Below are 27,646 nucleotides of genomic sequence, written 5' to 3'. Positions count from 1 at the left end.
TGACATGTTTGAGATGCTGGAGAGGGACTCAGCTTGATATTATTGAGAGTTGAGGGTTGTTATTGTTTGAAAGATCGTTGCATGTACTCGCATCAATAACGATCACAACATGTACTGCTCGACAGAATAATAACAATCTGCTGTGGCTGTGTTTGAGCTCAGTTAGATTCTTTCAGTGTTACACACTGATTAAAACCATCAGGCTGGTGGGGGGTGTGTGTTATGCTGAGTATATTGCATCACCTGCTGGTGAAAAGAGAAACTGCAAACATATGTTTACTTACATGTAAGAGGTTAAGTTTTACAAATTAAAATCATTCATTTGAATTAATGTCACAAGCAGCCACGTGTTGTTATCTTTGTTCTCTTTATTGCGATAACAACTTTTAAAGTACAAAATTATACAAAATGATTATTAGGAAGAGCAGTTCAAAAATCTCATTTCTTAAACTGTTACAGTTTCAGTCTTCAGGACAGAAAGAATACAACAAAAAAGATTGTAATATATTGATGAATATCATTGAATATCATAGTTATTTTATGATTACAATTTATTTTGGAAAGTACCGCAGTGATGCTTGGGGGGGGGGGGGGGCTTATTTCAGCAACTCTGACACATGAGATCATTGTCATCTTGCTCATTATGTTTTTAAAATTGTGTTTAAAACTCCTGAACGGGCTCCACATGACTCTGTGGCAGGATGAGCCAAGAAATAACTTAATGACATTTAGAGGCAGGCGGGGTTAGAGGTGTTCTGGACATTGTCACTGATTTCTCTGGGAATAATTCATAAATCATGATGAAAACAATCAGCCATGTTCAGAGGACTGATATCGATGAGTGTGTGTAATTTGGTGCAACCTGAATTGACTGTTGGGGCTTAGCGGAGGTATGAGCTCGTCTGGGTGACATTCTAGTTTGGACATATTTTACTAATCAACACAAAAGCCACACTCATGACCAACACATGAGCCCTGTCTATTTGCATATTTATCTGCTGGTCGCCAAAACTAGCAACAGTTTTTACAAAAGATGCTTCAACATGAATTTCCTATGCATATTCAAACTCTGAAATATTTCCCATGAAGAACACCTTACAGTACAAAATGAAAGGAGCTGTCGTTGGTGTGAACCAGCTTCACATACACTGAACTCCAGCATCCGAATCTTTAACAGTTGAGAGTTAACAGTGACACACAAAGCATTAAACAGAATATCCAGGGTTTGGGTGATGACATTAAATTCTGGATCAGAACTGACAGATATTCAGATAAAAACACTGAACCTGCTCAAACAGGCTGTTGCAATGATTTCCTCTGAACTGTGAGTGAAAAAAAACCAGAAGTTGAATATAAACGGAAACAATGAGGCACAGAGAAATAAAAAACATGTGGGCAAATATCAAATATTCTTCAATTATTGAACCAATTCCATTTGGATTCTTAAAGAAACCTCAACATATCACGTAATAAATTAAAGACTCACATGTCCAGCTGCTGATATAAAAACACTGACCGCTTACAATAATGTTTCCTAACATACAATCATCACTTAACCTTGACTGTTACATACAAGGATTTTTCATTTACTTATTTTCTGTTATACATTCTTGACATTCTTGTCATTATTGTTTCCATGTAAGGAAAATAAATCCCTTTACTTTTAAATTGAAGGCAGCTTCTGTGTTTTATTTATTTTGCATTACAATCTGCACTGCAGATGAGTGACTACACAGCCAGTTCACCTCTCTGCTGTTTAATGGGGTCAAATGTGAATTCTTCTTTTCTAGTTTCCAACATTTGCAGGCAAAATCCAACCTAGAGGCTAAAAGCTGCTTAGACAGAATCTCAAGGTGCATTGGAGGAACACTCTGGTGCTGGTTCTGAGCGACAGTAATTGGTCCTTGAGAGTTGAATCTTTTACAAACTGCACTGCAGAAGATACTTTAATCAAATACAGTCTTTACGGGTAGTTTATGGGATAAATACTGGCTCTATAAAGTGTTTAAATATAAATACATGGATCAGAAATCTAATTTAGAGGCTGTGGGGGTGTAATAGACCCTCTAAAAACATCTGTCTGCAGGGGTTTGAATTATTGAGCAGAAATGTTTTTCACTTGGCGACGGAGAATCTCTATAAAAATATTTATATTAAGAGCAATTTAACTTGGCATACAATGGAGTATTAGGACCATTTTGATGAAAAAAGTCATAATTTTATGATTAAAAAAGCTATAATATTAAGATAATAAAGAAAACATGAATAAAAAGCAAGAAGAAGCTGTGCTCGCTGGAGTTTCACTCCCTCTGGATCCAAAATCTTCAACCAATCCCATTGCTTCTTGAGAATTATAAAACCTCTTTGAATATCACGCAGGTGTAACTGACGACAACCTCACGGCCGACAGCTACCAAACATTTCCTCCTCCCCTGAAGAGGAGGATTTTGTGATATTCTCCCGTTAAATGACACTTTAGAATTGTCCTCCTGGGACAAATAAAGTTGTTTTGAATTGAACTGAGCCTAAAATTATTATTTTAATTTCATAAAATTGTGATTTCAGTTTTTTCCTTCTAACTGGCATAATAGTCCATTATTATATAGCTCTTTTTAGGCTCCATCATAACCACTTCAAGCTGAAGATTTCAAGCTAAATTCCCTTGTCTGTTGCAGTAATACTGGCTTCTTTTTTATCACTTTAATAAATGCTTAAAATCTTAAGTATGTATCATTACACAGTGGCACTGATGCTACATAATTATAATTTAAAAACCCCATGTTTTTTTAATTGAAGTTATTCAAACTCTTCTGCCATGCAGTTATGTTTCGTCTTCACAAATTCATTCATAACGTTTCATAAAATTCTTCCAGCTCAGAGAAGAAGTGAAACAAAACATACGGTTTGAATAAAAGTCCGAAAAAATGTCCATCACAATCTGGATGGTCCCGATACACTGGAGCTGAAACCTGCTGCCACGGAGAAAAACAACGTTAATAACCTTTTGGACATTTGGTTATTATCTGGCAAAGTGCTGACTGCTCATTCGGCTTCCAGAGTCTTAAGAAAGGACACTTAAGGTATAAAGATGAACGTGTCCCCTTCCACATGGCTCTGCTGGTTATTCCCTGTTTCCAAAGCCCGGCTGTGGATCTGGACTCTCCTGGTTAGCAAAGGCTGAGGAGTCTGTAAACATCTGTACACATGTGTCTAGTGTCATTTCACATCTGTCTCTCACCTGCAGGAGACGTGTTTGACATGAACACGCGTGATCCATCAGAGGAGGCTACACATGTTCCTGCAGTTCCTTTACACAAAATTAAATGTTCTGAGCAGAAGCTTCTCAAGCCGTGTCGGTGTAGATGAGATGGACTTTGGAAAACCGTCAACACGAACTTCTCTGGAAAAGTCTGAGCGAGTTCTTCATGGTAACCAAAGCAGAAAAGTGAGTTTAAACACTTCTGACATTCACATGGTCCAGTTCCTGCTCCCAGATGTTCTCCCCTGTCCGTCAGAGGGCGGGGTCTCTGATAGTTTTGTACATCTGCAGCGACGTCACCTCCACATCCTGGACCTTGACATTCTGGGGACGTCCCGTCGGGCTGTATCCGGCCGACCGTCCCATCGGACTGAAGCCCATGGTGGTGCGACCCGTGTTTGCTAAACCCGAAGATCCCGACACAGCCGGACGCCGCAGGAAGCGTCTGGATGTCACCAGGTCCCCGTAGCCCTGCGCGTGAGAGAAGGCGTAGCCCGAGCGGCGGGTGCTGGTGCGGCGGATGCGGGTGCGGCGAGGAAGAGGGGGAGGGGTCGCTTTGGTCTGCCTCACCTTGTACATCACCTGAAAGTTTGGGCAGAAAACGACAGAATATTAGAGATGCACACAGGGAGAAGAGCGGGTCGTCCACTAACCACAAGGTCGGTGGTTCAATGCCCGGCTGATGCTTCCACATTTGCATTGTGCACCCCAGCAATCACAAAGAGCTAAACCCAAGTGTTTCAGACAGAGGCTGAAGAGAGGAGCTGCAGCAGTGGACAGTCAGAGCAAAGTGATGTGTTTTCTAAATATTTGACCATGAAAACCTTAAATGTCTCCTTTAAACTGGAGTTCCCATTAATTGGGGGCTTTCTTTAATCTGTATATGGACTGGCACCTTGTCATTGATGGTGGGGCACAGCTGAATCACCAGGAAGCGGAAGGTGATCACGGGGAGGACGCACAGAGTGGAGGTGAGGAGGATCGTCAGCCAAACGTTGGGCTGATTCAGAGAGTTACGGGCTGTTCCTGGACACACACACACACACACACACACACACACACACACACACACACACACACACACACACACACACACACACACACACACACACACACACACACACACACACACACACACACACACACACACACACACACACACACACACACACTTCTGTGTTTACACTCTGACCCATCCAACTTTAAACATGAATATTACAATACCAAACATCAACAGGACAAAAAGTTAAATTTTTGAGATTGAAGGTTGAAAAGAACGGATGGCTCACACTGAGGCATCACTGTTTATTTTGTCAACATAATTGTATTAAAATGCTGCCAAAATAAAACACTGTAAAATTACCAAACTTTAATAATTAATAAATCAGCAAGTCTAACAATTCATGAAATAAGGACAAAGAGGCTGATGAGACATTTAATGCCATGTTTCAGTATAGATGATATTTAAGCCAGTTCTCATTTTGTTTTAGGTAAACCTCTGTTTACTCTCCTGTGGCAAACACAATAAACATCTAAACTAAATTTAGATGCTGCATTTGTCAGTTAAATTCATCTCATTTGAATCATCACCATAACTCCGGATTAACCTGATAAAAATATGAGCAACGCTTTTCCTCAGGAAGCAGATAAAGTTAATGTTCAAACAGGAACATGGAACCCAGCGTCTCCCACTCACCTATGAAGGGAAAAGCCGGTGGCAGCATGAGAAACATGCCGTTACTGTACATGGTGAAGGTGACGCCAAAGTACATGAACAGGCTGCCCAGGACGAAGAAGGTGTTCACCGCCGTCCAGAACGACATCTCCAGCCCCAGCTGCAGACGCACAGAGGAATCAGAGGCTGTTATCCAAACGCCTGACCGAAGTGCAGAAGATAAAACGATCCAAAAAACAAACCTGGATGCTGACGGCGAACAGCAGACACGTCTGGGTGAGGAGGGCGAAGGACTGGTAGTCGGCGACGTCCTTCCCATCGTCCCTCACCGTGTTGTGCATGGCGGCCCAGGGGATGAAGAAGAGCACCAGGGAGCTGTAGCCGCTGTGCAGGGCGCACTTGAAGAAGGCCTTCTTGCTGAAGTAGAGGTTGAGTTGACCGGGGACGTAGAGCTGAGGGTGCTGGAAACTCCACACGTCGTTCACATCCTGACCAGCAGGGGGAGATAACGAGATTAGGTTTCTGTGTAGGCTGTCTGTGGAATACCGCAGGACCTTTGGTGGTCAAAGGTCAAGGTCGCTGTGACCTCACAAAGCATATTTTTAGCCTTGTGAACACGATATCTCGAGAACTTTTTGATGGAATTTCTTCCGATTTTGTGAGAATGTTCACTTGCACTCAAAGATTAACTGATTTGATTTTGGTGGTCAAAGATCTGGATGAAAACCAGTACAGCATGAAACTCTACTGGTTGGTGGAGTCACAAAAACTGCAGGACCGCAATTCTTGTTATTTTAGCTTCATGTTTATATTTGTCTAAATATTACTCCTCAAACACCTTGAGCTGAAATGTACATGGAGGTGAAAATACAAAGATATAACATTTACATCCTTGTGGTTTTCAGGCACTAACACATAAACACACACACACACACACACACACATCGGTTTGTTACCTGATCAAACAGACTCATTCCCAGCACAGGTAGTGCTGTGTACACCAGGTTGTAAAGTGTTATGAACCACTCATCGTACACCGTCTGAGGAACAACAAGAACAACAACAAAATAAGAGGAGAATATCTTAACAACTGGTTTAATCTTAGTAACAAAACAAAGGTAGATTGACCTTATCTACATTTCTCTTTGGAAAATCATTTTGTAATTTTGCTAAAACATTGTTGTGCACAGGTGTCTACACTATGTGAACATGCTAGTTTAAAAAAAGGAAGTATACACTTAAATTTAATACGACAATAAAATAATAAATAGCATTATCGTCTCTCCGTCCTCTCACCTGTGCCGAGAAGCCGCAGAAGAAGGCGTACCAGAAGTGGACGAAGGTGAAGGTGAAGTTCTTATAGAAGAAGTAGCGCAGGAACTTGCACATGCGCAGGTAGGACCAGCGGCCGTGCACCAGCAGGAGGCGCTGCAGGAAGCGGAACTGGGCGAAGGAGAAGTCGCTGGACAGCACCGCCTGCATCCCCTCCTGACCCGAGATGCCCACACCGATGTGAGCCGCTGGGAAGAGAACAGGAAGTTATGTTTCCACCTTTAAACTGAGTGGAGGGAGATTCTGTGCATTTAGTCCATTCTAAATAAATAAACATTTCCATCCCTTTAAGCTCTCTGCTGCCCCCGCTGGTACCTTTGATCATGCTCACGTCGTTGGCTCCGTCTCCGATGGCCAGTGTCACCACCTGCTTGTACTTTTTGACCAACTCCACCACCTGAGCCTTCTGCAGAGGAGTCACCCTGCAGCAGATCACTGCTTTACACATGCACGCCGTGCGCAGGAACTCCAGCTGCATGCCGCGCTCCAGGGCGTACGCCTGAGGGACCAGGGGAGAAGAGGAGGAGCGTGATGATGAGGAGGGGTTTACATGACTGCTGAACAACTGTTTAATGTCTGCAGCTATAAATGTCCACACAGCTAAAAGAAGAATGAAGATTTCTGTCAGATCAAATGATGCTAATGCTGATTTGATCAAAGATGGATTACAGAACTTTTGAAAACTTTATGATTATAATCTTGACTGATAAAGAAATATGAGATATGTCTTTGCTTTAGCTGAAAATGGGATCACAGAATACAGTTAAGATGTCTGATGGACAAACATCAAAATAAAGTCTTCATCCCTTAAGTTTTTTACAAGCAAATCAAGTCACAAAGGAAAGTTACAGGATGCATGTTAATAATAGAGGTTCCCTACCAGACTGTGGCCGTTGATGACCAGGCCGTGTTCTCCGTTCACCTCCTCGTCCATCATCACTCCTTTCACCAGACTCCTTCCCGGCAGCAACACGGAATCCACTTCATCTGGTTTCATGGAGGTTCGGGCGTTTCTGCACCGCAAGAAAATAAAAAACTGGATGGATCCGAGGAAACGCTTCACAAATCAGCTCGTGGCTCAGATTCTCACGGTGAGTCTGAGTTCCATTATTGTTATCTTGAGAACACTGACCTCAGCTCCTCTCGGACTTCTTCCGGGGAGTTCCCTGAGACGGTGAAGATCTCGTTCATCTCCTCTCGCAGTAGGTTGCAGGAGAAACCGATGTTTTCAGCCGTTTCTGCCACACAAATTAAAAACGTCAGCGAACGGACAATAACCACAGTTCTGAAAAAAGTTGAAATACTAAAAACTATAGTTCGTGAAACAGGAAAAGAATCTCCTCATCTTATTTCCATTCCAAAAGGTTATATCAAGTTGTATTATATCACAAACCGATAAATGAAATTCTTATATTTGAAGTTATGTTACCTTGCTTGTCTCCGGTCAAAACCCATATTTTGATGTCGGCTTTGGAGAGTTGCTCAATAGTCTGAGGGACTCCGTCCTGTAACTTGTCTTCTATGGCAGTTGCTCCGAGCAGCTGGAAACACATTCACACATCATCATCATCATCATCATCATCATCATCATCAAAAGCTTTATTTATTAGAAATCCAGATGTGTGTGTTGGGCTCTCTACCAGCAGATCCTTCTCGATCTCCTCGTACAGCTGGTCCAGTTTGCCCTCCCGGTCGTCCATGGAGGTACTGGCCTCATGTTGGCGCTGTTTCCACTCGTTGAAATACTCCTCGTCCAGATCCTTGTAGGCCAGCACCAGCGTCCGCAGACCCTCCCCTGCGAACTCCTGCAGATCAGGAAACAAAGCTTCACAGATCCAAACCTTTTATTCTGAAGGAGATTGTGTATTTACTCTCAGACTTTGAGAGAACACACTGACACACTTGCTTACGTTCAGCTGCTCTGTGGTGATGTCCATCAGTTTGCTGCAGGACTGGTGCAGCCTCTCGTAGATGATGGTGTCGGCACCTTTACAGTAGAGAGAGAGTTTCCCCTCCGGACTCCGAACTGTGAACACAAGGGAAAAACACACAGACTCACACAGGAGAACAAAGTGAAGAGAGTGACCTCAACATCAGTTTGACTCAGAGGTAAAACAGTTAAATGAGAAATCCAAGGTAACAGGAGGATATTGCAATCTGACACAGTTCACTGTCTTGCATTTCACTTTTTACTTCACTTTTTATATCTTTTATCTATTATATATATTTTATTTAGATATGTTTATGTCTAAATAAATGCTACTTTGTATAAATATTAGAAAAGGGGAGTAAATAAGAAGTAAATAGTGAGTAAATATATATTGTTTATTTTTATTGCTTTTTTTATGTGTGTTGTATTCATTGTGTTTTTATGTTTTTATGTTTCTATGTCCATTGAATGCAGCAATAACCAGAGCAAATTCCTTGTAGGAGTAAACCTACTTGGCAATAAATACTTTCTGATTCTGATTCTGATTCTGATATGATGTTCTACCTATGACGGACATCCTCTTGCGGACGTTGTTGAAATCCAGGATGGTCAGGAGCTCGTAGCTGCGCTGCCGTCCCATCTCCACGATGGTAACGCTGTCCGGTGTTCGTGAGCGGAAGACGAATCCAAAGTTTCTGGCGGCTGTTACCAGAGCTCCCTCATCTGGAGACTGGGCCAAGTAGAGCAGCTCGCCTGCAGGGGAGAAAAACTTAGTTTTCATTTGTCATGACTCGCCTTCCTTTATTCAATTCTTTTCTTGAACTTAGTCTGAAGCTTTTTTAGAAAACAAAATTTCTGACATTTTACAACCGAGGTTATTTAAATGCCAACTTTATTGATCCCTGAAGGAAACTAGATTTTATTACAGCTGCTCCAATCACAAATAGAAATACATACAAACCTAGATAATCATAATAAACAGAAATATAAAAGAGGGAGGTCCTGGATGCCGACTCACCTTCCTTCTTCTCCTCAGCCATGACGGTGTGGCAGAGACTCAGCAGCCTGAAGAAGTCATGAACCTCCGGGTTCTCCAGCTTCACCGCCTCCACCAGCGCGTGGTCGTGGAATACGAAGCGGGGGTCGGCCAGAGGGTTGAAGGAGAAGTCCACCGTCTCCGTAAGCTGGAGAGACAACAGAAGACGTCTTCACTGTCTCCACCTGCCTACTTGTCCCTAATACAAGGGATCTGTGAGATTGAGAATAATGATCCACTTGAACCTCTTCCAAAGAAAACATCTAATTTGATGTAATCCAGTGAAATTAATCTAACTCTTATCAATGATTTCATGATTTTTATTATAAATCTGAGGAATACAGTTGTTATCTGAGAGGAAAACTAACTAAATAATCTTATCTTAAACTGAAGCAGATATAGATATAAAGAATTAAAACGTTTGTGGATGAATCTTTGTTCTGCTGATGGTTGCTCCACATCAGCCAATCACACGTGGGCGGCAGAACAAATGACAAACAACCTGATTCACTTCTTATACCTCAGAAACTTCTAGTCTTTGTCCGGTGTAGTCGACCACGTCTCCTGCAGAGAAGAAGAAAGTGATGAATCAACACTTTGTTTTTTCTTTTCTTCTTCTAAGTTTGTTTACAAAGCACATTTGAAACCTAAGTGCTGCAAAATATAAATAAAAAGAGAAGAATAAACATAGATAAGCATCACATGAAATAAAATTTGATTAAATTAAATTAAATGTTAAAATAGGACTAAAGCAACTTCAGCCTGAGAAGACATGTGGGTCTACAGTTTAAATGTCTGTGGAGGAGAAACATTTAATTAAGGGGCCCAAGAATATTCCCTGGGGAACTCCTAATTAAATGAATGCACTCAAATAAAATATTTAAAACCCCACTTAAGATCATTTATTTTGTCTTTAGCTACTTGTTTCTCCAGTTTTCTCATACGCTCAGAAACATAGGACTGGAAACCACCAAAGGAAACAAACGTCTTGAATCTTACCGTAGGATTTGCCGTTGATGGAGCACTTGTTGAAAGTCATGATATTCTGAGTGAGCGTCCCCGTTTTGTCACTGAAGATGTACTTGATTTGACCCAGCTCCTCGTTCAGGGTGGTGGTCCGAGCCTCGGCGGGGGTGTCGCTGCGAGCGTAGTACATCTTCCTGTCCCAGTCGATGTAGAAGCTGTTCCCGAGGCGAATGATCTCCACACTGCCGAACAAGACGTGGACACAGGAACTGGTTAGACGGAGAATCACTCTGGAACGGCTCTCCACCCAAGCTCTGTACCTTGATGCCTTAACTGCATCAACAGAAAACTTCACAGGTGCTGTTACCTGACGTAGAGCGAGATGGGAACCACGGTGTTGAGGATGATGACGTAGGACCAGAAGGTGAGGAAGGCGGAGAAACCGGCATCGGTGCGGTTCTGCCTCGGCAGGAAGACCGTGAACTTGGAGCCCTCGTTCATCTCCCAGAAAAAGTTCCCTATCGCCAGGATGGTGCACATGAAGGCGAGGAAGCCAAAAATCTGCGGGGGGGGGGGGGGGGAACGGAGTGGGAGAACTGGAGATGAAGATCATTCAAACACATATTTCTACAACTAGACTAGAGTAAAAGTAAAGGATCAGTGAGAACATGTTCTAATTTAAATAAAAAAATCTACAATGTCTGATGGAAACATTCATATCAATTCCATTCAATTTAATTCAAATAACTTTATTGTTCTCACCTGTGATACTTGAACGTTTTGTGGCCAATACCAATTATACTGCACATACTTCAAATTGTACAAATATATTGTTTTCTCTGAGTATTAATCATATTTTTTTTATTGTTTCCTATTTAATATATTTGCTCATACACAAACACACCACAGCAAATTCTTTGAATGTGTAAACCTACTTAATTTATTTATCCATTATGAAATTCATATGTGTAAAAGCAACAGTGATTATCCTCAACAATATAGAAATGTACAGCTTAAAACTGTAAAAGTAATAAATAAATAGTCCTGAATGTGAATGATCAGATTTACTTTTTAAATAATTTTTAGTTTTCCATATTCCTGATATTTTCTATTGATATTAGTTTGATAAATCCATAGTTTCTATGTGTCTTCCTCTGGCTGCCCTGGTTCACGGCCCAATTGATCTGTTTATTCCAAATAAACCATAATGCCTGATTTAACAGTAATCAGCTTAATGGATGACATCATGTCCACCGGACTCACACAGAGGACGAGGACGTTCATCAGTCGATCGATGCTCGTCCTCTTGAACGTGCTCTTCCCACAGTTCTGCATCAGCTTCGTCTCTGGACCTGCGAGCGAAACGGAAACCGAAGAAGAGTCGAGTAAAGTCTCTCTACGTATTATCTACAGTTTCTATCAGTTTCATTATTAGACCGAGTCCTTGTCCCTGAATCGTCCCCGGTTCACCTCCGAACAGCACCAGCCCGAAGCACCACTCGGTGTTCCTCAGGGTGCAGCCTCGCAGCAGGATCTTCTCGTTGTCCAGCGAGTACTTCTGCCCGGCGTAGGACAGCGTCCCCGTGAAGCGGTCCAGACGATTGTTGGGGGCTTCACATCGCACCTCGCCTTCGGGTCGGAGAGAGGAGACGCAGCAGGTGAGAGGACGACAAACACACGATTCCAGCTCACATGTGATTACTGTAAGTTTTTTAAATTATACCATTGAAGTCGGCCAGTTTCTCGATGTCGTCCCCCAGGTCTCCTGTGACGGGCAGAGCCTGCCTCACCTTCAGGTTGGTTTCTCTGAGGAAGACGGGAGGAAACGAAGAAGAGGAGGAAGAGGGGATGAAGACAAAATGTAAAAAACATAAGGGGACAGTGATAAAAGGAAGAACACAACAACACAATGAAAACTTGTGTTAACTTTCTCTAACATCGCGAGATTCAAGTTTTTGGGACATTTCTACTGATTTCATATATAATTCATTGATCTTAATGAGAAAAAGGAAAATCAGGCACATTTAGAGGATTTTGATCAATGAGTGTGTGTTACTATCATTACACACATATTGAAATTCCAACACAAAGAAGCCGGACTGACCCGTCGAGCTCTGCTGTCTCGATGTAAACCAGGTTGAGTGGTTCACTGCTGGAGAGCAACAGGAGGTCGGCCTGGAATCAAACACGAGGCCAGTTTGTTAGTCTCATGAACAAAACAAGCATCAAAGGCAAAGTGTGTGAAACTATATAAAACAGTGTTAAACATAAAATATCATTAATACAGTGATTTTAGACAATTATAACATTTCAATTTACATTCTAGAAAAATACACAGATTAAGACATAAGCCGCCCTGAGATGATTTTTTTTTTTTAAAGATCGATAAATTGCATATAAAATAAATGAAGAAGCTTTTATTTTGTAGTGACTCACGGTGACGAACTGGTTGTTTTCCAGTTTGATGATGTCGCCCACCTGCACGTCCATCCACTTCTCGCTCCGCAGCCTGAGAGCAGGAAACAGACGTCAGGTAAATCTCACTATTGTCTTTATTCCTTATGTTTGATGTGAACAGCAACTGAAGCTGCTGCAGGATTTGTATAGGCTGCACTGCTGCCACGTGATTGGCTGACTGAGTAACTGCACGGTGAAGCAGGTGTACAGGTGTTCCTAATAAAGTGCTCGATGAGTGTGTTACATTATTATCAGTTATTTCTCCACCTCGATTCTGTGCCTTGAAGCAACTGTTAGATCTAAACTTATGAAGATAAATAAAGTTGAACAAAGAACACTAAACTTTTCTCCTGCTGCCTCCTCATCTGACACTTAGACACTGGGACCTGCTGGTTCTCTGTGGATAGTTTTCACTTGTTTATGTATATTTTAATGGTTTAGTCCTGAATCGGTTTATTCCCTGTGTGTTAAATAATCTAAACTCCTTCCAGGAACATCACAGGAAGCAGCTGCAGGATGGTGAGGAGCGCTTGTTTTGTATCCTGTTGACCTGAAGTCTGCTATCTGAGGTATTTAAGGTATGCTTGATTTGTATGTGACGGATGCTGTATATAGACGTAATTCCATTATTAAAAATGCTCTGAGTATGAACACTATACATTGATTAAACTGTGACTTTTCATAATAAAGGTGGAGAAGGTTCCCTGAGGGAAATGATGGCGTCCCCACAAATACACAAATACTGCAGAATTTTATTAACACAATGTTCAGAATGTGTGTAGCAAGGAGGAGATAACAGGGACAGGTGTATTTCCCATGATTCATTGCCCTTAAATACACATATATACTTACTTTCTATCAATAAGAACTTGAGCTTTTCGAGTGTTGACTTGATTGTCGCTCCGGTGACGATTCTGCAAACAACAACACAAACACACACTTGTTGACTTCAGGGTCAGTGTTTGCATTTTGACTCCAGTGACCTCACCAAGGACACAGATGGTTACCGGCGCCCGTTCACCGCAACCGCTGCCCAAACAAAAACACTCTTGTTCTCCTTCTTGAGCTAATGGTTAACTCACTACATCACTTATTTCCTCCCGGTGGTTTGGCATCAGGTCACTGAGTGCCACACACACACACACACAAACACACACTTGTTGAAGCCAGAGTGAAACTCATTTTCCTCTCATTGTTTCAGAGGTAGGACACAGTTTGTTTTGTCTGTTTTCCTCAGACAGTGATGAAAGACAAACTGTTTGTCCTCTTTAGAGGTTAACTCAAAGAAAAGCTCCCACTAAAGGTCGACCGTGGGGGGGGGGGGCTTTTAAGAACTCCCAATGCCCTAGTTTTGGTCATTTAACCAGAATTATACCGCAACATCTCCATATATCTGTTGAGCAACACTTCTACAGAAGTACCTCCTCCACAAAAACATAAATCAAGTCATTTGTTTTTCAGTCGGCTGACGTTGATCGACCTTAATCTGACGTTAACCGGGCGATAAACGATTTGTCGTGAATGAACAAAGTGTGTTTGACTGATAACACACAACGACGTGACAAAGGCAACTGGGAATGAGGTCACATGTTTTCCCTGCTGGGGACAGTGGGAACCGGTGATTATACGTAACAGCGTGTGTTTGCATAAGATTCACATGGCCGGGATATTGTTTTAATGATGTGCAGCAGAGCCGGGAGTTGAACCCATCGTCACTGCAGTTCAGCTCGGGTTTAAATCCTCTGTTCGTTATGTCAACTCCCACTGAAGCTGTAAAAAAAAGAAATCTTCAAGGTCAAATGTTCTTACGATGTCATCGGTGGCATCTTTGGCTGCCGTCACCGACAGCACGAGGACCAGAGGCACGACCGTGGTGAACCAGGACAGAGAGGAGATCTCAGGAATCACCTGAGGAGCACACACACACACACACACACACGCACACACACACACACACACACACACACACACACACACACACACACACACACACACACACACACACACACACACACACACACACACACACACACACACACACACACACACACACACACACACACACACAGACACACACACACACAAACAGACACACACACACACAATAAGTTCTAGAACACTAATATGAAGATTATCAAATTCGTAGAGTCAATTTGTGAGGTCTGGTTCCATCTCTCAGTTCCAGTTCCAGTTCCCAAAGTGCTGCTCGTTTAGGGAACTGTTGGTTTTCTCTATATTTTGGAGTCTTGACCTATTATGTTATGATTCGCTGCTTAAAATTAAACTTAATTTAAATCCTTCTATAAGTGCGATACAGATAAAAGTTTTCCTTTGTTTGAAGCATATCTCAACTTATCTCCCCTCAATTTCACAGAAGTTTGTATTAAACCATAAAACATGGGAGCTACTTGTGTTGTTTTACTAAAAGTATAAGACCTGATGAGATTGTATAAGCAACTGGTAAACCTGGTAAACTCTGATACATAACTAAATAGTAAAAAAAGCATCTCTGGTGTCAATCTGCTGCAGAGCTCCAGTTCCTTCTATCTGTGGTGCAACGTGACCGTTCACACGATGAAGCAACTTCCTGAACGCTACGTTACACTTCCTCTACGTTCGCACTTAATTCGCCCATTTCCTGTTCAGCAAACCAGCGCTTCACTGTGAGAACTGTGGGCGAGTGGTGTTGAGCCGCATGTACGTGTGACACAGATTCTCACAGATGGTTTCACATCATTGATATTTGAGATATTTTGAGTTAAAACAGTTTATGAGATGAGAAAACCATCTTATAATTTAGCTCAGATTAGCTTTATGTGTCTCAAATACTAGAATTCAATTCTGTCAAAAAAGGCCTTTTTTTCAATGTTTTCATGAAATCTGCTCGACAGCTTCTGTGTGTGTGTGTGTGTTCGTTTCGCTCACCTGGAGCGCCAGCAGAAAAAGGAAGTAGGCGTTTGCGATCCTCTGGAATTGCTCAAACAGGTTGAGGGGCAGGAAGGTGAAGAAGTTGTACTTGCACGTCTTGATGGCGTTCGTCTGGCAGAGAGAGAAGGGACCAAAAAATCTATATCAGACTGATGTCACAACAACACGGCTTTCAAGATATTTAAGTCCCAAGCTCCTTTGCTTTTCAGAGGAATCCTGTTTCCTTTGGGATCATGTTTGATTCTTTATAAGAGACAATCATGGGTTCAGACAGATATTTGCCAGTGGTTATTGGTTCTCTGGAGATTCGGGGACACGTTGGCAGCAGACAGAACAAACACTGTAACTCAGAGACTTTCTCACCTAGAAATGGATCCAGGTTGTTTGATCCTGTAAGAAAGCTCTCACTCTGCTGGAGTGTCCTTGAGCAACAAGATCATCTGAGTAGAGCTCGCACCTCTGCCAGGGCCCAATAGTTCCCTTTGATTAAAACAAGGCTTATAGCTCAGGACACATTGCTTCTCTCAGCGATTCATTGGTGGTCGTAGCCCTTTGTTTTCCATCCTGCAGCCGGGTGAAGCCGACACAGCTAGGAAACCAAATCTACATCCACTAGATCTAGATTTTTCTATGCATCCTCACAAAATTGCACAAACTCCTGGAGACCAACTTCACACATAATTCTCTCATCAACAAAAATGACACCAAATACTCAAATTCTATGTTTCCTGCCCTGGCCCACATCGAATCCTTCCAGTTTCATGGTCATCTGTTTACTAGGTTTTGTGTGATGCTGTTATAATAATCATATCAGAAGGGGATTGATTAAACCTCCTCCTATCTCACCATGTCAATGACAGTGAAAGACAATTCCCTGATGGGCCATTTATCCGGATCCACAAATGGAAATTATGGGGGTTCTTCCTTGGGTCATGATCCACGACTCCACAGAACTCATGGAGATTAATAGTTTTGGTTATATTGAATGTTTCTTACTTTAAAAAAAAAACTCCAGCTGTTTGAAATCTCTAAGTGATTCATGTGTAAAACTTTGTGTTTGGACTCTCGGGGGATTTCATGGTGTTATTTGAAGAATCCCTTGTGTTGGGGGGGGGGGGGGGGCTCCTCCGCTCGGTCCCAGGTGGATCTCATCAAGCGGAGGCTCCGGCCCCTGAGTCACTGGAACTCTTCACTAACAACAAACTGAGGACAGCTGCAGATGTTTCATTACACGAGCAGCAGAGGGACGGTCCACAGCCTCTCTTGGTGTTTTCCACTAGTTTTCTCCCCATGGAGTCATTTAAAGAATTTTAACCAAATAAAATAAATAAGTGTCTTTACATGTGAACCTACAGTTTGTGTACATTTATGCATTAACGTAGAAAGTATAAAGAAATATTCTGGATTTGCTTATTTATTATATAACGTGAAGCATTTTCACCTTTCACAATTTTAACTTTTAATCAATTAAAAGGGGGAAAAAATATTTGTTTGTAAGTATTTGGCCATGTTGTGAGAGTATTTGGTAGTGCTGTGAGTATTTGGTAGTGTTGTGACTTTTTGGACATGTTATGAGTATTTGGTCATGTTGTGAGTAATTGGTCGTTTTGTGAGTATTTGGTAATGTTGTGAGTATTTAGTTGTGTTGTGAGTATTTGGTAGTGTTGTGAGTATTTGGTTGTGTTGTGGGTATTTGGTCATGTTGTAAGTATTTGGTCATTTTGTGAGTATTTGGTAGTGTTGTGAGTATTAGGTTGTGTTGTGAGTATTTGGTAGTGTTGTGAGTATTTGGTTGTGTTGTGGGTATTTGGTCATGTTATGAGTGTTTGGTAGTGTTGTGAGTATTTGGTTGTGTTGTGGGTATTTGGTCATGTTGTGAGTATTTGGTTGTTTTGTGAGTATTTGGTCATGTTGTGAGTATTTGGTAGTGTTGTGAGTATTTGGTTGTGGTGTGGGTATTTGGTCATGTTATGAGTGTTTGGTAGTGTTGTGAGTATTTGGTTGTGTTGTGGGTATTTGGTCATGTTGTGAGTATTTGGTTGTTTTGTGAGTATTTGGTCATGTTGTGAGTATTTGGTTGTTTTGTGAGTATTTGGTTGTGAGTATTTGGTTGTGTTGAGCCAACCTTGAGGTTAAAAAAAATTAAGAATTAGGAAGAAATACTCATTTACATGTTGAAATGTGTTCATGTATGTTTCACCTTGTACATAATGTGTATATTTGTGTACAAAGTATACTGAGGTATACTGTATGTGTCTTTATCTTTATTTTGGAGTTTATGCATTTCCATGTATTGTTATTGTTTTTTAAAAATGACAAACGAGTAATATTTAAATGAGAATTTGACAATATCAATTTGTCTGCAGAATTGTCTTGTTGCAAAGTCCTAACTTATTGACTTCTGTTTTGTTAATATCTCAGAAGTGTCCCTTCCTGTTGGTCGCCTGCTGAACTCCTGCTGCTCTGTTGAATTCTTTCACGCTGCTCTTCAGTCTCGTGGATTCAAACATCCAAAACGTGCAGATACAAATACAACCAGTCGGCCGTGCTTCTGTTATTCTTCTTCCTGAGGAGTTAATGACTCAGTATGACAGAAGGTCGACCAGCAGCAGCAGCAGCAGCAGCAGCAGAGGAACTGAGAACAGGTCGACCCAGCAGCCTCTGAAGACTCTGGCTGACGTCCAGTCTCCTGATAACCGCTCAGCAGGCCACGCCCCAGCAGAGAGTTTCTCCAGTAAAACTGTTTTGACTAGAAGTTGCCTTTTCTTGAGCTGAACCCTCAGTTAACCCCCCCCCCCCACACACACGCACACAAACTTTAGGAAGCAGCACAACAGGATCTTAATTTGACGGTTGTGTGTCTGTGTGAGACGAGGACGTGGACATGTGAACAGTAGACACAGTATTAGTACTTACTGCGTATCTAAAGGACAGGTTGTATTCTCTGTCGTTGGCTCGGAGCTTCCTCTCCAGCTCTGATGAGAAAAGAAAAATATTATTATTATTATTAATTTATCAATATATATTAAGTTTTCTACTATGGAAAGTTTTATAGGACATAACCACAAAGCCTTACCACATGTTACACTCTCATGTATTTGGTTGTGTTGTGGGTATTTGGTTGTGTTGTGACTTTTTGGTCATGTTGTGAGTAATTGGTCATTTTGTGAGTATTTGGTCATGTGTTGAGTATTTGGTTGTGTTGTGAGTATTTGGTCATGTGTTGAGTATTTGGTTGTGTTGTGAGTATTTGGTAGTGTTGTGAGAATTTGGAGGTGTTGTGGGTATTTGTTTGTGAGTATTTGATAGTGTTGTGAGTATATGGTTGTGTTGTGACTTTTTGGTCATGTTGTGAGTAATTGGTCATTTTGTGAGTATTTGGTTGTGTTGTGAGTATTTGGTAGTGTTGTGAGAATTTGGAGGTGTTGTGGGTAAACACCTCCAAATTCGTAGATGTGAGTATTTGGTCGTGAGTATTTGGTTGTGTTCTAAGTATTTGTTCATGAGACCTTGAGGTGGTCTGTTTTCCGCTCAAGCTTGTGTCAGACTTTAACAAAGTACTGAAAGTAAAACATTATCAACGATGCAGTATTTACTGATTTTGATATTTCATACACATTACGTCATCTGATGATATTTGAAGAACTGAGGATCCAGCGAGGTCTTACCCGTCTCTTTCTTCCTGACACAGTCCAGACCAAAGAAAGACATCTTCTCCTCCTCCTTCTCCTTCTCCTTCTCCTCCTGCTCCTCCTCCTGCTGCTGCTGCTGCTGCTGCTATCTATCCACCATACCAATCTGTGAGGAACCAGAGAAAGACGTTACACTGCAGCCGAGCAAAGCATGAATCTGAGTCTCCTCATATCTCCACTAGAGCGTATTAACACACACACACACAAACAAACACACACACACACACACCTCAGACTGTTCACTTGAAACTTCCCCTTTCCGCTGACTGAGAGATGAAACCTTCTTTCTGCTAATCTGAAAACGACTGCATGAGGTCATCACTCTCCAGACGGACGTGCAGCTCACTGTACTTCAGTTAAAGCAGCTCTTTGAAAATACGTCTTATGTCAATGTCCAGATGGTGGAGACGTCTATAGGAAGAGTTTGTGTGATTATATTAATAATAAAAATGGAGAACATATGTTGAACATGCTGTACAGACAGAAACAGGGAGGACGAGGGGATGTTTGACCGTCCAGCTGTGAGCTTCATGTGTGTGTTTATGTTTGATGCATGTGTGTGTGTGTGCGTGTGTGTGTGTGTGTGAGTCCAGCTTTACTCCATCAGCCCTCCAGTCTCTTTACATTCTTCCCATGAAGGGCAGCGTGACTCAGAGGGAGGATCCCCTTCTCCACCCGTTCAGCCGTCACCCGACGGAGATCCACTGGTGAATCGAAAGCTGAACTCACTCTTCACAACAACAGGTCTGATACAATTAGATTACCGACCCCTGCTTCAATCTCTTCATCCCAAAACTGAAGAGATTAAAATGTCCTGAAAGACAGTTGTTTGATGAGTGTTTTGATGTGTGAAAAGGTGTGTGTGTCTGTGTGTGTGTGTGTCTGTGTGTGTGTACTTAATTCTAAAAAATCTACGATAGAAAGAAATTCTGTAAAACCCCAATCTTGGAAATGGAGATTAATGAAGCGCAAATGTGGTAATAATGGAGGGGAAACGTCTGTGTGTGTGAGTGTGAGTGTGTGTGTGTGTGTGTGTGTGTGTGTGTGTGTGTGTGTGTGTGTGTGTGTGTATGTGTGTGTGTGAGAGACAGGAAGAGGTTGGTGCTTAAAGTCCTGCCCCTCAGCGTTAGTTGCAGAGATGACATCAGGGTTGGAGCTTTAAATAACAACCACATGTGTTTGTTGAAGAATCTGTGTTTTTAACAGGAATACCTAGGCCCTAGAAAAACACACACAGACACACACACACAGACAGACACACACACAGACACACACAAGCACATATCCACTCATTGTCAAAGTCTAAACACTAAGCAAACAGTCCACCTATTCATTGACTATAAAACTAAATTAACCACCCTGTTAATTCTGCAGCCAAACACCGAGTCATGTGACCCGTCACAGAGGGACGTCCCTCGTCTGGAAAAAGTGAAATATAAACTCACTGCTACCATCGTGAAGCTTTAACGAGACTTTAACTCTGACTGTCAGAACGGGGCTGGGCTCAGACTGAATGAAGCCGTTCTCACACGAGCACTAAACGTCCAGACATTCTCCTGAGGTTTACCAGAGGGGCCGTAGGTGAGAACTTAAAATGTCCAAGTCAGTTGCGGGGGCCATTTTCTCGGAACTTCTCCAGTAGGAAAACGTCTGGTGAATTCACATCGTGTAAGTGTTGACGAGTTGATGACGACACACGGACACAAAACTGGACGAGCACAAAGATCTCAGGATGAAGAAGAGGAGCCGTGGAAGACGCAGACAAAATTGCAAAAGTCCAATCCCCAATTTTTCTGGACACTTTCTGTTCATGTCTGAAAATGTCCATCTTTCCTGAGAGAGTAAGAAACGTTCAGCAGGAGACAAACATCTGGGCCCTGACACATGCAGCCTCAAGAGGAGATGAACCTTTATTGATCACTGAGACAATCCGATTCGACAAAGAATCAGAAAAAAAAGCAGTTGTGCAAGAGGAGACACACACAAACACACACACACACAGACACACACACACACACTCACAAACAAAAGGTGTGTAACAGCATCCCAGTGTCACAGTCACCTGTGACTGGCTCCACAGGTCAGAGGTCACGCAGATGAATGGGTGTGTTGTCCCATCAGTGATCTCTGGTTTCTCAATTGAACAGAGCTCCACTCTCAAAAGGGAACGCTCCTCTGCAGCTGAAACAAAGAGCCTCTGAGTGCAGGTAGTGTGTGTGAGAGTGTGTGTGTGTGTGTGTGTGTGTGTGTGTGTGTGTGTGTGTGTGTGTGTGTGTGTGTGTGTGTAGATAGAGTTGTGTGTATTAAATGGATGAAGACATTTTTGTGTTTTGAGAATGGTTTTCCAAACATATCTTACTTTACAAATGAGCTGCAGATAAACCGATTAATCAATTGATGGATATTATTATTACCAACTTATTGAATAACCATTTTAAGAATAGAATAAATTAGCTGATGATGAAAATAATCAGTGGTCACGACTTCCTTAAAATCTCACATGATTTACTGGAACATGTGATTTTATGTCTTGACGACATCACTGCTCTTATTAAAAGTCTCCTCATCCAATGACGTGAATCCAACAGAGGGAGAAGGAAACAAAGAGCTCTGTGCTCACAGCAGTGGAACTGAGTTCAAAGTTCGACTTGAACAAGAGCACAAACTTCTTGAAGCTACTGGAGGACGATAGGAGTTAATGCACAACACTTTCCACAGATCAGCCGATCAGACCAGAGCCTGGAGTTTCCTCTGTGTCTCTTTTGACCAATGAGGAGGCGAGAAATGTCGAGAAAGGCCCAGAGGAGCAGGTCTGAGAGGCGAGGGTTTGAGGATATAAACAGAGAAGCTCTTCATGGCTCCGAAACATCTCGAGCTCTGAGAATAAACAAAGAGCTTTCGGTAAACGTTAGGAGCTTCTCAGGTTACAACCATTAAGAGGAATGGATTGGGATGCAACAGTTCCCAGGGCAGAAAAAACCTCCAGCGTGAGAGGAAGACACCAGACTGACCACGACCACAGTCCTTCTTTAGAGTTGTTGTTTTGCATCTCTTCATGTTGTGTCTCCTTGTATCATACATCTCTTTTGAATTGTTTTGCGTCCCTTTGTATTCATGTTGAAACAGCTTGGGTCTTTCTGCATCTTTTCAGGTCAGTTGTGGTGATTTTGTGTCTCTTTGTGAAGGGTTTGCATCCTTTAGCTGTTGTTTTGTGTCTTTTTCTTGTGGTCATTGTGCTCAGTCAGGACTCTATTGCCTAGTTTCAGCTCCTCATTCCCATGACACGTGCCAGAAATAAACTAATAGACACTTCTGTGCGGCGTCATTTCGACTCGTCATGCTGAGCTTTTTTTAAACCCGCCGCTGATTGTGTCTAGAGCCCCGTGGATTACGCTGGAAGCCGAGTCTGTGACCAGGTCTGTCTACAGAGGAGCCTTCAATAAGAGAGCACAGAGATTCCCAGAAGGCTCCTGGAGGGATGAGACGGAGACAGTGAGTAGAGATGTGTAAACAAGCCCAAAGTGTTGTCTCTGCAGGAAACAGGCCGGTGGCAAAACTGTTGTGTTGGTGTTTCTTCTTCCTCTTCTTTTTCTGGTGTTTTTGTTTTTGCGGTGACACCCATCACTTAGGAGACGACTGCACCAAGTCACCACAACTGAAGCAAAGTGTACAACAGGTGCTGACGTCAAAGTTGGTGCATGCAATGGCCAATACCACAAGTATGGGGGGGGGTGTACCGGGCCTGTGCCTATGGAAACTGGCCTGAAAATTCACCATGAATTTATAAAAACCCCTGTAGAGATAATTTCATGAGAACTCTGAGGTGTTCATTTGAACTTTTGAAAAACAAATTGCTGAAACACAAACTCCTGGTTTGTGTTTTCAGGAGAACTCAGCCTGTGAGAGTCCAGCTGCTGGTGTTCTCTGCTGCTCCTCTATCAGCAGGTACTCGTCTTATCAGCCTCAGAGCTATTAATAGCTCTCATACATGCACAGTGTTTCAGAACCAACTGACCACTGTAAACATTACCAACAGAAAGACATGCAGCAACAAAGGTCGTTCATCGATCAGTCGCTCGGCAGAACGATAATCTGGAACTATTTAGAAAATTAATTTATTGGAAAATGAAAAGAAGAAAAAATACTTTAACTATTGGTTTGAAACATCATCTAATAAATCCTCAAAATAACCAGCAGATTAATCAATAAATGAAATAGTTGGTCGGTTTCAGTCGTAGTGGAGCAGAGGGACTAACTTTCTATTCTTCATCATCGGGTCAGACCGATAAAACCAGTCAGCTTCTGTCTGTGTGTCACACAGTACATCCTGTGTGGATACTGAAAACCTCTGATCATTGGCCAATTCAGTTAAAATTCCCATAAGGGAGGAAGGGAGGGAGGGAGGAAAGCAGGAAGGGAGGAAGGGAGGAAGGGAGGAAGGGAGGAAGGGAGGAAAGCAGGAAGGGAGGAAGGAAACTATCGCACAGTAGCACAGAATAAAAACCCACCTTCTAATTTTTGTGGGAAACTATTAATTAGATCATTTAGATTTTCAGTTTGGACAAAAGACATTGACGTCAATCCTCCCTGATGAGTGAAAGCTGCTGCAGTTGATTAAGCAATATTAAGTTGAGTTAATATTGTGAGTCCGTGTGATTTCATCATAGGAACCTTCAGGTTTCAGCCCAGAGATCTGTGACGGGAACTCAGTGATTAGAGGAAGTTCTGGCCAATTTCCCAACAACAGCTGACGTGACATTAATCAGTGAATTTAGATTTAAAACATAAAAAGTTGCTGATTTTATCTAAACAACCTTTACGACCGGATTTAGATCGTTAGATATGAAGTTGACGAGCATCGCGACTCACATGACGACTATCTTTAGTCTCCCTGGCAATTATAACTTGTGGTTTCCTGTGGATATCTGATCATTTATAGGAGATAATCAGATAACCGCTTCTGGTTTGAGTTTTGTGTTTGCGTGCCAGTGGCCTGTTCTGTTCCACACTGAACCACAGAGACCTTGTTGGTTTATTCCCCTAATTCGGAGCCTGAGCTAACGACCTCAATGACATGGAACTGATAAACATCCACTTTTTACAGAGCAGCCACTTAAAAAGTTTCTCCTTTATTTAATTAACTAAAGTGTGTGAGTGTGTGTGTGTGTCTCACTTCCTCCCACTATTTCTGAAATTAAGCCAAAACATCTGGGATGTGAACTGCAGAGTATTAATTGCATGTCAGTCTCAGCTGTCAATCATGACGTTTCCCCCCACTTTTATTGAGTCATAATAAACCTCAGTGTGATAAGAACTAACTAAAATGACAGCAACCATTTTCGAGAAATATTCATCTAACTTTATTTACCCCCACCGGGTCATCAAGACGCTTTGGCTTCACTTTTCGGGAGCTGTCATGTTGTCAATCTTTAAATACTTGGTCTAAGGTCAATAGCATCGGAACATTATAAGACACAGTCACCAAACATTTAAGGGTTAGAAGATCCAAGAGGCTTTATCAAGCGGGCAGCTGTGTGGCAGCCTGAATGGGGTCCTGATGACTGTTGCTCATTTCCCACTTGTCCGATTTCCTTGTTACTTTCACTCACATAATGTCCAATCCTCCACAGATTCAGTGTTAATCCAACCGGCAACCAGGCTTAATCAACACACCGACAAAGGTTGTTTTCAATGTTTCTGTGAGTCACTGATTCATGTTTTTCTCGGAAGTTCGCTCTCTCATAACTCTCTGATTAATCATAAAACAAAAAGTAGCGTCACACCTGGGATGATAACTTCCTGTGCAGGTTTAATTCCTTTGCGGAACTTTATGAAGTGAAGTGATTTATGACTCGGACGTGTGTGTGATGCATGACGTGTGAGATGTTTACACAGACGTAAGCATCCGACCCCGTTACGACCTCTAGCAGCTGACTGCAGACACAAGAAGAAAGTGAGAAGCAGTTATGACACAAGGGAACAAAACAGGAGCTGCGCTTTGAGCAAGAGCCCAGAGCGTCGCACCGAAAAGGCCCGAACAATCGAACCTCTGAATTATTCACCTGACCTCTCAGGCCACAAAGCCACTCCTCCTCTCATCTTACCTGATAGCAACCTCACGTTTTATTGACCTTCAAAGCTTAATAATCTGCCCAATGTACCATAAAGACTCTCTGAATGCTACTGTGGCAGACTCAGGGTCAGTCCAACAGCGAATCAACGACAAGCTGAGACAGCGAGTCGGCTTAAAACTGATTTGTACGCAGGGTGGAAGTTGTTGATCGAAATCAAATTCAGCTAATTACCTCATACTCATTCCAGAGTATTATCACCTAAAAATGTTTACGTGCTCTTAAGTTCAGAAAACACATACTGCACGGATACCCTGTAGTGCGACCAGAAGAGGTGGTCTGGGCCTGGATCCAACTGAACCTCGGTTTGTTGGTTGTTTTTATTGTGAAACCACTTGTTTGAACTAGTGTTGAGTTTGAACTAGTGTTGAATGCTGATCCTGAAGATAGTGGGAGTAAAAAACCATAACGATATTACAGTGGAAACCAAATTTACCTAATTAACTTCTCCATTCAAACAGAAAGACCTCAACCAACTGACAACACGCTGACGACAGACACACGTCTACAGACCAATGAATGTCAAGCATACAGACCACATAGGGGAAGACGACAGGATGTACGTGTGAGACAAGCTTCTTCAGTCTGATCTCTAAAGTATAGTTTGAAACCAGAACTAACCAGATCACATATAGATAATGAAGTTTTAATTTTGAAAAGCTGTGATCTTGAGTCTGACGATTGTGTCGGTATCTTAACATCTTCACTGCAGATAAACCAGGTGGGATGAACACAACGTTTTCTATCTTCACTCTGGACCATAGACTGATTAAGAACATCTGTGCTCACAAACAAGAAAAGAGTGTTTTGCAGATGTGTTTGAGGAAGACTCCCTGATGAAGAGGAATAATTCAGAAGTAGCTGCTGAGCTTCAACACAAGGAAACCGGCCGGTTTAGCCCTGCTGCAGTTATCACTAATACAGGACATGAACAAGAACTTTTACCAACAAGCATCAAAACAATGTGTCAGAGTAAAAACTTTGTCAAACACACAACAGAAGACTGTCGCTGCGGTTATCGTGGAAGTGGCTCTGATGAGAAGGAAGAAGGAAGAAGAAAGAAAGAAAGAAAGAAAGAAAGAAAGAAAGAAAGAAAGAAAGAAAGAAAGAAAGAAAGTGCAGATGAGAGTTCTTTCCTTCCTCAGAAACAGACTCATCCACCTTTTCTCTCCTTTTCTGTTCTTTCCGTTACTTTCTCTGACTCCTTGCAGGGACGCGGCGACGAGGAAGCGAGAAGACAAGCGCTCACTGGCTTCCTGTTCGCCCTTTCTCCTCCATCCCCCTTTTTCTCCCCCCAAAAGTCAACCTCACCCTGTCAACCTCACCACCCCCCCACCTCCACTCTCACAGCCTTCCCTCCGAGGGCAGTGAAAAGCGCGTCTTCTTACCGTGCGTCCTGGCGCGGAGCGGTGCGTCCTGGCGCAGAAAGTCTCCAAACTCCGAGGACTAAACGAGGTCTGGTGTTTTCCTCCTGGCCTCCCACCACCCCCTACTACTCCCCTCCCTCCCTCATGCTCTCCCCTCCTCTACTTTCTCCTCCCATCCTCCCCTCTCTCTCTCTCTCTCTCTCTCTCTCTCTCTCTCTCTCCACCCACCTCCTTGGTCCATTACTTTATCTACAACTAATTTGCTCAAAGAATTTCTCGTGACTTTTAAGGCCAATGGTTCAACTCAAAATCACCAACAACTTAAAGTTACACAGATTTTTTTTTATCACACAAGTTTTCCATTTGAGACATTTGAAATTTGACTTCGATGGTTGTTTTTTTTTTAGGTTTACACTGTAAAAAGAAGACTGCATTGAAAGATTATTTAAATGAAATCATAATGTCCTGGAAATTAGTCGATTGTTTGATTTTTTTTATTAAAAATACAGTGAACAATGCCTGTAGAAACATGATAATAGTTCCTCGATAAAAATAAAATACTCAGAGTACTCAGTATAGATATCTACATGAATAAAGAAGTACAAGTCGTCTCAGCTTCCTTGCTTATCTTATCTCAAAATCGTCTCAATATCATAAGTCATTCAAATATCATAAGGAAGAATAATACTACAGTTTATGAAGTTGTAAAATATCATGTACTATGATAAGGCACAACTATTTTAAGAGTAATAAATGAGTCTAATGACGCTATAATAGTTTTTCCATCTACTTCACTATTTACAGTGCAGTTTTAAATTGACCTGCTATATGCATTGACCTTAGTTTGACCACTAGAGGGAGCTCTGTTGTCAG

The 27,646-nt window shown here is 42.1% G+C and overlaps 1 protein-coding gene across 2 annotated transcripts; it reads right to left on the bottom strand.

The window, feature by feature from the left end:
• Window positions 1–350: 350 nt before the first annotated feature.
• LOC128438920 (phospholipid-transporting ATPase ID) lies at window positions 351–26,920 on the bottom strand. Of its 2 annotated transcripts, none has more exons than XM_053421692.1 (28): window positions 26,795–26,920; window positions 19,252–19,381; window positions 18,500–18,558; window positions 15,581–15,694; window positions 14,465–14,563; window positions 13,508–13,569; window positions 12,635–12,707; window positions 12,303–12,373; window positions 11,922–12,004; window positions 11,669–11,827; window positions 11,462–11,550; window positions 10,566–10,759; window positions 10,232–10,440; window positions 9,753–9,796; window positions 9,215–9,380; window positions 8,761–8,949; window positions 8,177–8,292; window positions 7,907–8,071; window positions 7,696–7,807; window positions 7,399–7,504; window positions 7,147–7,279; window positions 6,582–6,765; window positions 6,231–6,454; window positions 5,891–5,974; window positions 5,177–5,422; window positions 4,956–5,094; window positions 4,155–4,285; window positions 351–3,841 (listed from the first exon to the last, which is right to left on the bottom strand). In XM_053421692.1, the coding sequence occupies exons 2-28, from the start codon at window positions 19,292–19,294 to the stop codon at window positions 3,512–3,514; spliced, it is 3,624 nt and encodes a 1,207-aa protein (XP_053277667.1). In that variant the 5' UTR covers window positions 19,295–19,381; window positions 26,795–26,920; the 3' UTR covers window positions 351–3,511. The 2 variants fall into 2 exon arrangements, with proteins under 2 accessions (XP_053277667.1, XP_053277668.1); XM_053421693.1 differs by lacking the exon at window positions 26,795–26,920 and adding an exon at window positions 19,505–19,619.
• Window positions 26,921–27,646: the final 726 nt, after the last annotated feature.

The sequence above is a fragment of the Pleuronectes platessa genome, chromosome 4, assembly GCF_947347685.1.
Source record: "Pleuronectes platessa chromosome 4, fPlePla1.1, whole genome shotgun sequence".
NCBI lineage: Eukaryota > Metazoa > Chordata > Actinopteri > Pleuronectiformes > Pleuronectidae > Pleuronectes > Pleuronectes platessa.
The sequence above is the reverse complement of the archived record's forward strand: the minus strand, read 5'-3'. Positions and strand labels throughout refer to the sequence as shown.